The 13,954-nt window shown below is 39.9% G+C and overlaps 1 protein-coding gene across 4 annotated transcripts in view; it reads right to left on the reverse strand.

Annotated features, from left to right (window-relative positions):
• Positions 1-1,370: 1,370 nt before the first annotated feature.
• GAS2 (growth arrest specific 2) overlaps positions 1,371-13,954 on the reverse strand; it is a 131,169-nt gene continuing 118,585 nt past the window's right edge. For all 4 annotated transcript variants that reach the window (XM_086677805.1, XM_025928684.2, XM_086677804.1 and 1 more), the window contains exon 8: positions 1,371-2,415. In XM_086677805.1, the coding sequence (XP_086533931.1) occupies positions 2,197-2,415 (219 nt within the window). In that variant the 3' untranslated portion in view covers positions 1,371-2,196. The remainder of the gene's footprint in view (positions 2,416-13,954) is intronic.

The raw sequence follows: 13,954 nt of genomic DNA on the forward strand, positions 1-13,954 counted from the left end.
ATTATTTTTTTTAATTATGTTTTTTAATATTTGTTTTTGAGAGAGAGCAAGCAAGGGAGGGGCAGGGAGAGGGAGACACAGAATCTGAAGCAGGCTCCAGGCTCTGAGCTGTCAGCACAGAGCCCAACATGGGGCTTGAACTCATGAACCCTGAGATCATGACCTGAGCCAAACGACTTTGGCCAAACGCTTAACCAACTGAGCCACCCCAGCGCCCCTCACATAGGTTCTTAAAAGCAGAAAATCTTTCTACCTGTGGTCAGAGAGATGTAAAGAAAGAAGTCTCATTGAGATACTCTATTGCTGGCTTTGAAGATAGAGGAAAGAGAACATGAGCAAAGGAAATCAGCCTCTAGAACGTGGAAAAAGCAGGGAAACGAATTCTCTCCTAGACTCCTCAAAAGAAGCACAGCCCTGCTGACATCTTTATGTTAGCCCAGTGAGACAATCTCAAATTTCTGGCCCATAGAACAATAACATAATAAATTTGTGTTGTTTAAGCCACTACACTTCTGGTAATTTAGTACATTAGCATAGAACATCCAATAAAATAGATGAAGGGATTAATATGATTTTTGTTTACCTATACATATTTTAACTAAATGAAATTAATTTTAATTTTTAAGGACATAGATACGTTTGTGGGAAGAAATTAAGCACAGGAGAAAGTTTTGAGGAAAATACTATTGCCAATTACTATATAGAGAAATTCAGTGCTAACATTAGTTTAGTAACATAAAAGTCAAATCACTCAATGTCTGTATTTTAAAAGATATTACAATTATTACTGTTCCAAGGTGATTTTATCTCTGATAAAACTTTAATTTTAATTGTTTTTTCCCAGCATAATTACAACCCCATTTCTAGTACCACTAAACTTCACAATGAACAGGTTTTGTGTACTTTGACTAAATCAGTCATGTGACAAATTGAGATATTTCCTGACTTTCTGGAGCAGGAGAGGTGGATTTTTTTATCGTAGAAGAATGAGGGAGTGACAAATTAACTCTGCCTATACTTATTAAACTCAAGGTGGCAGTTAAGGGATTACCTATGATAATATTTTGTTTTTCTGCTAAGGGGAGCAAACAATGCTAACACTCAAAAGTGAAGAAGCACTAGGGAACCCTAATGCGACTCTTTCTAGAACTCTGAGGGAAAGTTGCCATTTGAAGATTATTTTTATTTCAGAATGAAGCACTAATATAGAGACATAATTTTTTTAATTTATCTTTTTAATTCTTGAATCAGTGAGGACAATAGTTTGCTGTTTATGGGTACACAACAGCCCTGTCCTAGGTATACAAGGGTATACATACGTCTGTAACATCAGCTACAGTGAATTTACTTTACTAGACAGCATAGCAAAGTAGGATTAACTAAAGGTATATTTTCATAAGAAAATGCTTTAAAATAACATGAAGTCAATGAACATTGGACTGTACAATTTATTCTGTCAAAATATAAACGTATGTCAGCTTATGTGTGTGAAATACACTAAGTCGGTCTCAACACAGCCATGTGCTTAGGAATGTGTGAAACACTTCATAAGCAATTCTCTAAGGGGTGTACTGAAAACTTCCAAAAGTACCCCAGATATTTGGTCATAGATAAGGAATAAACTTTAAGGCAATCTTCCAAGTGAATGTAAACTTTTCTGAAGTGGCCTTTCTAGTAAAGTGTTACGGTTATGAACACTGTGTACTTATTTGTAGTGCTGTTGAATATTTTTAGTAGCACGTTATCACACTAATTGTCACTTTTTAAAAATTAGCTTAAAAATCCTGCAATTATAAAAATGTCTGGGGTGCTTTTACTTTGTAGACATAAAGCAGGCACTTTCTGTTGACTTATCTATAAATCCTAAGTATTTTCTTCTAATAGTTTTTATCTCTAGCTAGAATTGTACTTCTAGTACTGTGTACTAAATCCTGTGTTCACATATCAAGAAATAATAATTTGCCTACAATTTTTCTAGTTTAAATCTGAGCCTAGAATTTCTTTTAATTGGTCATGTTCTACAGAAGCATCAAAATAAATAGTGCTACTCTTTGAACATTTTTCAATAATAATGACATTTTTCTGGCTGTTACGCCTTTTTCCAAAGTAATTGTCAGAGCATGTGAACTAAACTAACTACACTGGAGAAATGGGTACAGGCCATTAGGAGAGTCCCCTTGTAGTGACCAACTAGTTTTACTTAATCTCCTTCTTAGCCTTATAATTGGCAGAGACGACCAAGTAATTATCTGGATTCATGTCCTTAAGAGTTGGAGATTTGCTCTGGATGGGGGATGTTTTGCCATCCACACGGGAGATCTGCAGCATCCGGCAGGGGTCGTGTTTCAACAAATACCCTGCAAAAGTTTCCCATCCTCCTCCCACACGGACCATGACATGTTTGTTGTGCAGCATCTGAAATGAAAGAAGAGCAAAAGGATTAAATTCTGAGAATTCTTACAGTATCTTAAACCAACTTTCATTTTTAGCACTGTTACTGTTTTCTTTCTTGTTTTTTTATGCCCCATTGTTTTCCTACTTGGTGCACAGTGCCTGAGTTAGCATACAGTATATGAAAGAAGCTTTGTTTTTCCCATGCAAGTGGATCATGGGTTCACATCCCCAGGACCCAGCTTTGCCCTGCTATGGGAATCCGGGTTTATGTATAATCCCTTGTTTGGCTGGATGTGTATAGAGGCTTCTGTCTGACATCTGATGTTCCATTACAGCCTCATCACTTCCCCCGTTTTCTGCCCACTGTCTCCGATAAGTGCTTCATTCTTCCCACCAAGTTATTCCCCTCTGAACGAGGACTCAAAAGACCATGGAAATGTCTCTCTTGAAAATAATTGTTAATAATCACACAAATGCTCAATGCGAAATGGAAAGGAAATGCACTCAGAAAAACTGAAGTCTTCTCCAGTCACTGAGCCCTTCCAGGCAAGATGTTGTTGAATGGCCAAACATTTATATTTTCCTTTACTCTTATTCTTTCTAATTACTTTAGAATACATCTTTAAAAAAAAAAAAAAACTTACCTTCAGGCCTATGTCACATCTAGATTTCCAGGTAACAGGCTACATATTGAAAAAGTGAAGAATGTATGGTTCTTTTTATCAATAAAAACATGTCAGAGCTGTAGACGTCTGGCATGAAGAGCCAAAGACGTTTATCTTGGCTTTTTTCAAATATCAGAAAATGTAAGATAAAGGGGAGATGTTGCTCCATAATCAGAGATCCTGCTGACTCTGTTCCATGCCGGTGATGTTAAGAATACATACTGGCAGTGTAGTCTTGGGAAGGACAGATAGTTGGGTGAGGAGATTTGGGGAGTCACTTACATTGCAGAGCCTGTAAAATCTATTTGAATTCCTCTTGCTGTGTCAGTTTGAGATCTGGGGTTTTTTTGACTCCCATCAAGTGGAAGATGACATATACTTACTGCTTTCATTCACCTGTTGAGAATCTGATGGAAATTCTGGACTCTCTTTTCAGATGTCTGTATCCACAAAATTTTGCATGTGTGTTTAGGGGGTTCACAGACTCCCAGAAATCCATCCATGGACTCCAGCTAAGAAATCCTGATTCATGTGGTTGACATGAAGCAGTTTCAAATATTGTGGAAAGTTAACAAAAATGTGCTGGATATCCATAGAAACCATAAGACTCATAAGAAAATGAAGTTAAATGTAACTCGACTGGTTATTCTCATTTAGAGAATTAGAATTATAATTAAGAATAGAATTAGAATAGAAAGGACCTTCAGAAACATCTAGCTAGAAGTTTTAAACCTATTTTAGCATCAGAATCTATTCATTAAAACCTCACTGGGAATCCCTGTAACATAAAGCAGACAAAAGGAGTCAGGATTCAGCTGTAACCATTTTGCCTTCCCGGGTCCTGCCAGTGGTACCGTGTTCTTGTTTTTCTGATGAAGATCCTGAGGCCCAGATCTTTGGTGTGATTTGCTTAGACTAGAATCTGGATTTCCTGACTCCAGTCTAGTACTTGTCCCACCAACAGTTCTTTGTAAAGCAAAATCCATCAAGGCTTTTATAATTTGACTGACCCAGTTCCATTCCCACAAACTCCTGTGTGTGCCTCTACTGCCTGCTTCCAAAACTTGGAGTTGCTGGGACAAAAATTACAAAGGCGGGCATCAAAACAGTACTCTGACCCTTTCTGCCACTGTTCTAGAGAACAGTTTGGCATATTGTTGAAGTTCTGGCATACCGCGCCCCCCAGCCCTACAAATTACATTTAAGAGTTTTCCTCTAAACATCCTTGGTATGAATGCCTGGCAGAATGCCCAAATTCACTTGACTGTGAGCTGACTATTTCAACCAGAAAGAGCTACCAGTCAGTATAGTTTTTAAACAATTAGCTAACGCTGGAAAACAGTGAAAGAAATGTTTTTCCGCCTGGCATATAAGGTCATTTAGGTACGAACCCTTCTCGCAGATTCTTTAATAAATCCACGCATGCGTAGTGGATCCAACATGAAGCAGAGTTATACTGAATGTGACTAACATAGGGATTAAATTTCTGCCCACCCCCTCCCTCATATCATTTCAATAACTAATCAGCAAGCTGTAATTCTCCAAGAAGGCCAGTGGTCAAACTGAACAACAGTTTCAGGCATGGGGTTAAGATTTCATGGCCATAAGCATTTACATCCTTGATTATAGAGATTTAAATTCCATGCCTTACCTTAGTTTGTGCTAAGTCTCAAGAAAAAGAAAAAAGGAAAGAAAACACCCATCCCCATCTCCATAAACCAAACCCCTACTGTTTAACCTAAAAGCAAATTAACCTGCTATAAACCAAACTACTCTCAGTTCCTCCCTCCCTCCCCACCCAGTGCTTGCCCTACAAAACCCCAGGCTTGGTTGAAGTGTATAATCTTCCTTCAGAATCAGGGCAGAGCCACTGAGCTCCTTCTGGAAGAACTCTTTTCATCTCAGGAATGGGTGACATTAGGTCAGTTGCAGTCAATTGATCCTTTTGCTTTTTGGTTTTGGTCAGCGGCATTTCCTGTTCCTCCTACTATTATCAAACGTGCCACTCATCTCTGTCCTCATCATTCTACGGATGGCATCTAGCATGTCATCAGACATGGTTTTCTCTCTCAGCACCTCCACCGGCTTATTTACTCCAGCCTATATTTACCCTTTTCTCCACTTTCCTCATCACAGAAAGAAGTCCCTCTGTCCAAAGTCAACTCCTCCCCATATATCCTAATTCCCGTTACCACTATGCAGAAGCTCCTATCAGACATCACATCACTCGCCTCTCTCTCCAACTTATTGTATAATGGTCCTTATCCCCAAGCCTCTCCCACTCTCGTACAAAGCAAAACTCTGCTCCTTCCATCCCAGGCTACTTTGTTCTCCTATCTTTGCCTTACCTCTGAGCTTTCTGGTAAGTTTCCACGTGATGTCTTCATTTCCAACTTCCTAGTCACTGTCTGACCCACTACACGTTGCTTCTGCCCCCACATCTTAACTGACTGCACAGTGAAGAGAATCGTGGCTTCCGGGATTGTCGAATCCAAAGGATGGTCCTTAATCCTTATCTGTCTTGATCTTATCGGATACTGAGGTATCTAATAGTATTGACCATTCCTTCCAGGAAACTCCCTACTCCTTTATTCTCTGTGACAAGACTCTTTACTGGACCTCCTGTTACCTCTCTCGTACTTTCTCTGCCTCTTTTCAGGGTTCTGTTTTCTTCTGCCTACTTTTAAGCTTTGCTGCATGCAGAGGATCTCACTGCCTCTAGCCTTGGGAGAGTCTGATCCATTTAGTAAGTCCATTCCCACCAAAGGGACTTCCATAAATGCCTGTTTGATTGTCTTCTGCCTAAATGCCTTCACTAGCTCCCTCTCTCCTACAGGCTAATATTCAATTCCCTTTGTTTGCATACATTACTCACCAAGACCACTCCTGTCAGCCTCACCTGTCCTTCCCTGAGCTCTGGGACTCGTGAATTATTTTAGTTCTATGTTCCCAGACAACACAGCCTTTCTTCCATGCTTTTGCATATTTGCCCCTAAATGTGGAGTGTCTTTTCTGTCTTGCCCTCCCTACTTACCTGGACCGCAAACATCAATTCAAACGTCACCTCCACCTGAAAAATTTCCAACAATCATCCACCTTACCAGATAAGTGAATGCTTCCTTGCTGTATGCTGTTTAGATGACACATGATTTCAATTGTTTTAGTCTACTTTAATTGCTAATTTACTTGTGTGCTTCTTTTAATAACATGCGAGCTCTCCAAAAAGAGTGATGATGTGCTTCTCATTTTTTTTAATCTCCCATATGTAAGCTCAGAACAGTATCAATATTGTGATATTAATACTCTTTTTCATATATACTTCCACAGGCTCTACTTAACTTTGCCTAACTGATGATGTCATTTTCAGCATTACTCCATTTTACAGATGGCAACACTGATGCTCTGAGAAGTGCTGCTCTTAAACCACCTGGGCAAGATCACAGCACAAATCTGGGACAAGACCCATTTTCCCATTCTGCCAGACCCACTGACTCCGTTAAGCTCTTCAATGTGGATTTTCATACCTGCTTAGTTACTTACAATTGAAATTTAGAACAAACAAGGAATTATCAGTGTCAGAAATAGTAACAAGCAGCTTAAGCAAATCAAATGCTCGCATAAAATGATTTATGGGGCTATGTTCTAATAAACCCTATATAAACATCAAATTTAATTTCAGAAGATTATACTGTAGTGGCCCTAATTACTTTAGAAATAAACATGTGTCAAGTGCAGGTAATAGGATAGAATACACTTATAGCCAGGCATCTGTCGGCATAAGTAGGACTAGACTTTGATTCTCTGTTCGGTTACAGCTCCTTTACTTATGATGCTTCACAATGTTGAACAATTTTGTGTTCTCCGTTCCAAAAGATAACTCCTCTTGACTGGTAGCATCACAAGTGAACTGAGTATTTAATAGTGGTTATCCATGCTGCTGTTTGTGGCCTTTCTTCTCAAGCAAAGAAAAAGAATTGCTACAAATCTCCAATACTATATGTTGCAAAGCCGTATGTTGCCCCATCAGGCCTATTCTGGCTCTTCCTAGTTTTTACAACCTGCCTCATTCCTCACGGTGCCTATGATCCTACCAAAAGTGAAGAAGGTGAAGAAGATTCATCACCAACGTAGCACAACTTAGCAACATCTCTCAATGCTGAAGGGGGCAGGGGGGAAAGACCCCAAAACAGTAACAAAAATCTGTCTCAACATTTCTCCCAGTGGCCTTCATGAAGTTTAAGCAGATCTGGACTGTTGCAGATACTGTAAATATTTTATTTATTTATTTATTTATTTATTTATTTATTTATTTATTTATTTTTAATGTTTGTTTATTTTTGAGAGAGAGGGTGGGGGAGGGGCAGAGAAAGAGGGAGACACAGAATCCAAAGCAAGCTCCAGGCTTCGAGCTCTGACCTGTCAGCACAGAGCCCAATGCAGGGCTCAAACTCACAAAATGAGATCATGACCTGAGCCGAAGTCAGACCCTTAACTGACTGAGCCACCCAAGTGCCCTGAATATTTTCTTCTTTGATGTCTATGAGTGACATACATTCCTTGCCCAAGAAAAGAGCCAGAATGCCTCAAAGGTATGTTTTTGTTTTTGTTTTTAATAATTTGGTAATGGGAGAAAACATTTCCATTCGTGTCAAGGGCATTTTGCTTTATGCCTTTTCCCATCATAATGCTTAATTATGTGTTGTTTTCTAATGAGGCCTCTTCCTACGTGCCAGCAAAAGGGAACTTTTTCTCCTTAGATGACACAGTCATAATAGTAGAGCACCCACTGTGTGCCAGGTAATCTACAGATATGCCTTGTTAAAATAAGAAAGATAAAAAGAAACACTGAGGTCACTGGCAATGCTCTCATTTCACAGGCAGACAGAGGGTCACCCAGGAGGCTCCCCAGGGCCACACTAGAAATCACTTCTTTATTCCCCATCTTGTACACAGCCTGACAGTTGGAGAGCTATACTCCTCCCCAAACTATTACTCTAAAGATGAATCCTATATTTAAAGGTGGGTGAAGCACTTAACATATTGACCCAGCAATGGTTCGTGACACGTCAGGTAAGTCCTCGCTTTGTTTTTTCGGATGCAATGCACGTTTTGTTAGGTTACAATATGCAGCCTAAAGCCTGCTTTCTAGCACCACCTTTCAATCTTACTTTCCTAACACTGTAGGGAAAAAAAATTATAACCAAAAAGTTCTGTGGTTCATCCACATACTAATTCAAAGGAAAAAAATGGGTTGAAAGGAAATACATTAATTCTCCCATATTAAGTTAGATCACAATGGAAAATTTTAAAGTTGTAGAAATGATTAATCAACCGCTCCCTACAAACGCTGTGATCACTGCGGTATAAGGGGTCCAGTGCTCTGGCTCTTATGATGTAATAGGATTTCAGAAAGGAGATTTTCTTTTCCCTAATCTTATAGCTTGGAGAGACATTCTGGAATCACATCATGTATAGGTCTTAAGGAGCTTAAAGCAAGAAAAGTATGTTTTTCTTCCTGCGGACACTAGTCTTTCGAAACAGAAATACATCAACTCACGTTTTGCGGATAAGGCACAGCTGATATCTATGTAAATCACAGAAAATCATACGTTTGACTAAATGAAAAAGAAATGGCCATGTAACAGAGCCAGAAAATAATATGGATTTATTGGTGATGCATTTGTTGTCAAGATGGCCAAGCTATCTATAGCTATATTATATAAATCATAAACAAAAATAAACAAGAGCAGGACATGTCTTTTAATAAACATAATTTAAAGTTAAATGCTTCTGGGGCGCCTGGGTGGCTCAGTCGGTTGAGCGTCCGACTTCAGCTTAGGTCATGATCTCACCATCCATGAGTTCGAGCCCCGTGTCAGGCTCTGTGCTGACAGCTCAGAGTCTGGAGCCTGCCTCGGATTCTGTGTCTCCCTTTCTCTCTGCCTTCCCCCTGCTCATGCTCTGTCTCTCTCTGTCCCAAAAATAAATTTAAAACACATTTAAAAATTTTAAATAAATAAATAAAGGTAAATGCTTCATATTCATATTTGGTAGCTTGATTTCATCAATTCCCCGGCACAGATCTGCGTGAATGTTCACATCTGTCCTAAATCATAATTCCTATGAAAAGTTTCAGGCGTCTCCACCTTCTCAGCAAAACACTGACAAATCTCTTTCATTCAGATTTGAATCTTGTGTTTGTGACCTTGAAAACTGGGGGAGAGGAATATATGTCATATTCTCTGTATACCAAGGTCATCAGCCCCTGAGGATGTGAAAGCTTCCTAGCAGGATGCCCTCATCCTCTCTCACACTTCACCAATCTAGCCTTTACTTCAGGGCCAGAGTGGTCATTCCAAAGGGAAAATCTGATCATGCTACGGCTTTGCTTAAGAACCTGTGCATGGGTCTCCATTGTCTGTAGTGTTTCTCAGCCATTTTTAGCTCCAGCTCACCTGAAGAATAGGACTCATTTTCATGAGCACAAGAAGTCTGTGGCAAAGATTCTGAAAGAGCAGTGGTGTGAATGCAGGTGTGTGTGTGTACAGGTGTGTGGGACCAGGGCAGAATCTGCATCTTGAGGGTGGGCAGAAGCATACATAATTTGAAGAAACCATTTGTCAGCAATTCTGATACCCCCTGTCCTACCTCTGCCCCTCCCCATCCCGCTATGAGAACAACTAGCCTGACACACAAAGCACTTCATGGTTCAGCTACTGTTCCTTCCCCACCTTCTTTCTCATTCCGCCTTAAAGACCACATACCGTTGTGTAGGTTGTGCATTGCACAATGATGCAGCTACTGTGTGGCCCTACTTGTCTGTGCCCATACCTACACTCCAAATTGCATAACCCACAAAATTTCTGGACTCCTTGGAATCCCCTAAAGATTTCATGCCTTTCTACATCCACATTCACCAGGTGAATCAAAATGAGTCCCTTCCTATGGCCATTCAATAAATATGTGTTGAGTGCCCGGCAAGGTTATTCCTTACTAAATTCATGCCCTGAGGGCTGAGTACAGTGCCAACAACACAATGGGCACTCAATAAATGTTTGTTTAATGAATGCATAAGCAATGTTAATGCCTACTAATGCTCCACCCGGGCATCACTGCCTTTATGGAATATTTTTGTACTCTCCAACCTTTAGATTACTTCTTTTGGACCTTGAGATTTTCCTTCACAAACTTCAGGCATAGAACCTGTCATATTTTGTTGCCTATTTTCTTGTCCATATTTCTCTAATTCCCTGTGACCTCTCTAAAAGGTCACATCCTATTCAGCTTTGTACACCGGACAACAATTGTAGTGTGTGATATGTAGAACACATAACTTATTTACAGGAAAGAAAAAAAGGAAAAGATGAAAATGATTGGTCTTTATGAGGGAGAGTCTGAAAAACACCAGGATGTGAATGATAATCCACCTTAACCACGGCTTAGAGAATTCCTTTGAGAGAAAAATACATTTTGGGTCAAAGACCCAAAGTAACAGGGATCATACAGGAGAGAGGGAGGGTGAATTGAGAATCAGAGCAATGGAAGGAGAGAGAGAAAGGAGAAGGGAAATGGAAGAGAGAAGAAAATCTCCCAAATGATTCCAAAATCAAGTATACCATTGTCTTCATTATCGCCCTTCACAAGTTCTCATTACATTTGGAATGCATGTTTTAGAAATATCACTCACTATAGTAACAAATTACTCACTACAAATTGCAGCCCCTCCTTTTTCTCTATTCATGTTTGAGTGTTAAAATGCTTGGGTCTCTCAGCATAACTCCAGCTCTCATTAAGCCCTTCCCCACGTAACTGACCACAATGGCTCCTATTTCTACCCAATCTGTTAACTGCTCTTCTCCACCACAGCCATCCCTTTAAGAGACAACCATCTCTGACACTGACTGCCTAGAGGAGTAAGCCACCTAAATTCAAATCAGTTCAGCCTCCTGGGATATCATATGCTTCCTAATACCTCCTTGTCAACCCCGTTCACTGTGTGTTTTTACAAGCCATCATAACTTGAGTGAAAATATTGTGTTTAGAACGCAGTCATCTGCTCTCCAGAGAAAGAGTGTTAAATTAATTTATAGGACAACAGACTCTGTCATCAACTGGTATTATCCTGAAATGGCATATGCTCAAAATTGGGCGACTGGGAATTCAGCTGGCTGCCTAAGGTACATGGACACATGGAGGAGAAAAGTGGCAGGTGTTCAGTCGCTAGTCCGCCATGTTGAAAGCCTGCTACCTGCATCTTCAAGGTAAGTGATAAGGTCACCTGGTAATAGGGCGAGTGAGGCTCTGTTTACCACAGATGCCCTATGTAGACTTCCTTGTCAAAGGTTGGGGATTCATCTCAACCTCTCTAGCTATTTGAAATTATAAATGGTTAAATACTCCTCAAATAGACAAGCTTCTAGAATTACCACTTTGTTGTTTACAAAACATTTTTCATAGGTGTTATCTCACTTCTATCTTCCTAATAATCTTTTATGCCTTTTTCTTAGATTAAGCTTCAGAGAGATGTGGTCACCACCAACTATCTGTATAACTCTAAAATATTATTTAATCTCTCTGTGCCTCCCTTGCTCATCTGTAGAATGTTTCTAATATAGAGTTTTTTGGATAAATATATGTTAGCATGTAGCAACGTCACCTGGCACATGATATTCAATAGTAGCCTGCCATTGCTTTTGTTATTAAAATTATTATTAAAATAATAATAATGTTATTGCAATGATGATGGTGAGCTTCTTATAGGCTTCATTTCAGGTAATTCCTGCAACAGCTCTAAGTGGTTTGCATTACTATCCACACCTACAGATGAGAAAATGGCAGTTCCAGATAGGTTAAGTAAATCTCCCAAAGTCACCTAGCTAGGAGTTGACAAAGTTTAGATTGGAACCTGAGTATCTTTGACCGCAAGGATAATACACATTACCACTTAACTATATGCCCTAAAGGGGCTTTGCCAGGGGTCATGACTGTCTGGCTTCTTATCTAGACTATTTCCATGAACAACACTTCTTTTTTCTAAGAATATGTGTTATGGTGTCTCCATTGATGATCATATCGCTCAACTCTAAACGTATCTGGCACCAGAAAAGAGAAGGTGTTTTAATATGTGGTTAGGAGAATTTATTTGCATTTGAACCTGATGTTTCACCCATACAAAAATGTTGAAATTAAGTACACCAGAGTGCTCGGCTGTTGGTTCCACACTATAAAAGGAAACTCTATGGGAGAGACCCCTGACAGTCTGCAAAGTACTTTCTCTTAAGTTATTTCATTTTATCACACCTGCCCAGTTGTTCTGCAGGCTAGTATTACTGTTCCCATTGCACAAATGGAACCTCAGAGAGGTTAGGTAGGTGGCTCACAGACACACAGCAAGAACACAGCCCGAGTCTTTAGATTCCCAGTTTTGTGATCTGTTGTCTTCAGTAAGTAACAAAATCATACATTAAGGAGAATAACAATCCTCAAACCCTCATTTGAAGGCTAAACCACTCAGTGACAATGGTGACAAACCATCCTCCAACATGAACGGGGCCTTGAGTCTGGCTATTGGGGCTGGCCAGAAAAAAATGTTTGGCTTGCTTTTGTTGTTTCCCTCTGGGAGAAGGAAAGTGAATAGTTCACTTCCCAGGCTCGTTGTAGACAAATGAGACTCAGTAGCTTCTTTCTGGAAGCAAACATGAGAAGAGCAGCTTGCAGATGAATGTAACGATCGACTGGCAGAATGTTCCATTTGCATCTGCTTGGAAATATGTGTAGGAGTACTTACTGCCAACTGCCTGTCAGTTCTTATCGACTTGTTATGTAAGGTCTCCATTTTCCCAGATCTGCACCAAATGAAATTAAGAAGGCTTAGCTGCAATCTAATTACCAGTCTACAGCACCATTTCAGACAGGAAAGGCAAAGTTATGATAAATATTTTATGGAACACTCAGCACAATGAAAGCAACGAGGCAAAAAATGCTGGTGGTGGAAAGGAAAGAGCTGGCTAGAGGAAGGATTCATAGCTGGTATGTGCCCAACTGAAACTAGACTTCATCCACCCCAAAGACGCAACACCTTCAGCAAGGGGAGCTGGGCTCCAAGGGGCAATGAAAACCCATTCCTTCCACTGATCAAACGGGTTCAAGTCTGTCTGATTCAGTCTGAGTTCTCATTCTTTCATCGAAACACTGATACCAAAACCCAACAGCACCAAGACAGCCAAAGACAGCACAGTCTTTTTCGCGACAATGATACACTTCGGTGGTTCCCAACCCGGTGTCCTCCTGGGTCCTGAAAGGCAACAACAGCGTCTGTAATGCAGACACTGGAAAAACTATTACTTTGCTACTGTTTTTAATGGATCTTTAGTATGTTGGTAGAAAAATGGAAAACAAAGTATTAATAAATACAGTTAGATCTTTTATATCGACAAAATATTTGAAAACATGAGTCTCTTTCTTCTCAAAGCCCCATTCAAATGAAAGGCAAGGAATAAAAATGTGCTAAAGTCACAGGACAAAGGGAAATTGAGAGGATATTACAGTAGAGAAGAAAGGCCAACACATTTTTAGAGGATGGAAAACAGAGGGATGAATTGTAACCAACTAAGAGTGGAGAGAGTTGAAATTCAAAGCCTGAAATGACAGCTTGCCCAAAAGAAGCAAGTCAAACCATGCCTTGAAAGTATAGGAAATTCAGGTTTTAGAATCACCAGGTACTTGCATCAGGTGAGGAGAGATGTGCAGCTGAAAAAAGGAGAATTGGTTGAACGCCAGTCTAAGGACTGGTTAGATTTACTGCACCCCACCTCAGATTTGCTATGCCTGTGACAGTATCCCATAGTGTAAATGACTGTGTCATCTCAGCAGGACACTGAAGGTTTATCTTTGCG

Source organism: Puma concolor, chromosome D1, assembly GCF_028749965.1.
Source record: "Puma concolor isolate L17-30 chromosome D1, mPumCon1.1.hap2, whole genome shotgun sequence".
Classification (NCBI taxonomy): domain Eukaryota; kingdom Metazoa; phylum Chordata; class Mammalia; order Carnivora; family Felidae; genus Puma; species Puma concolor.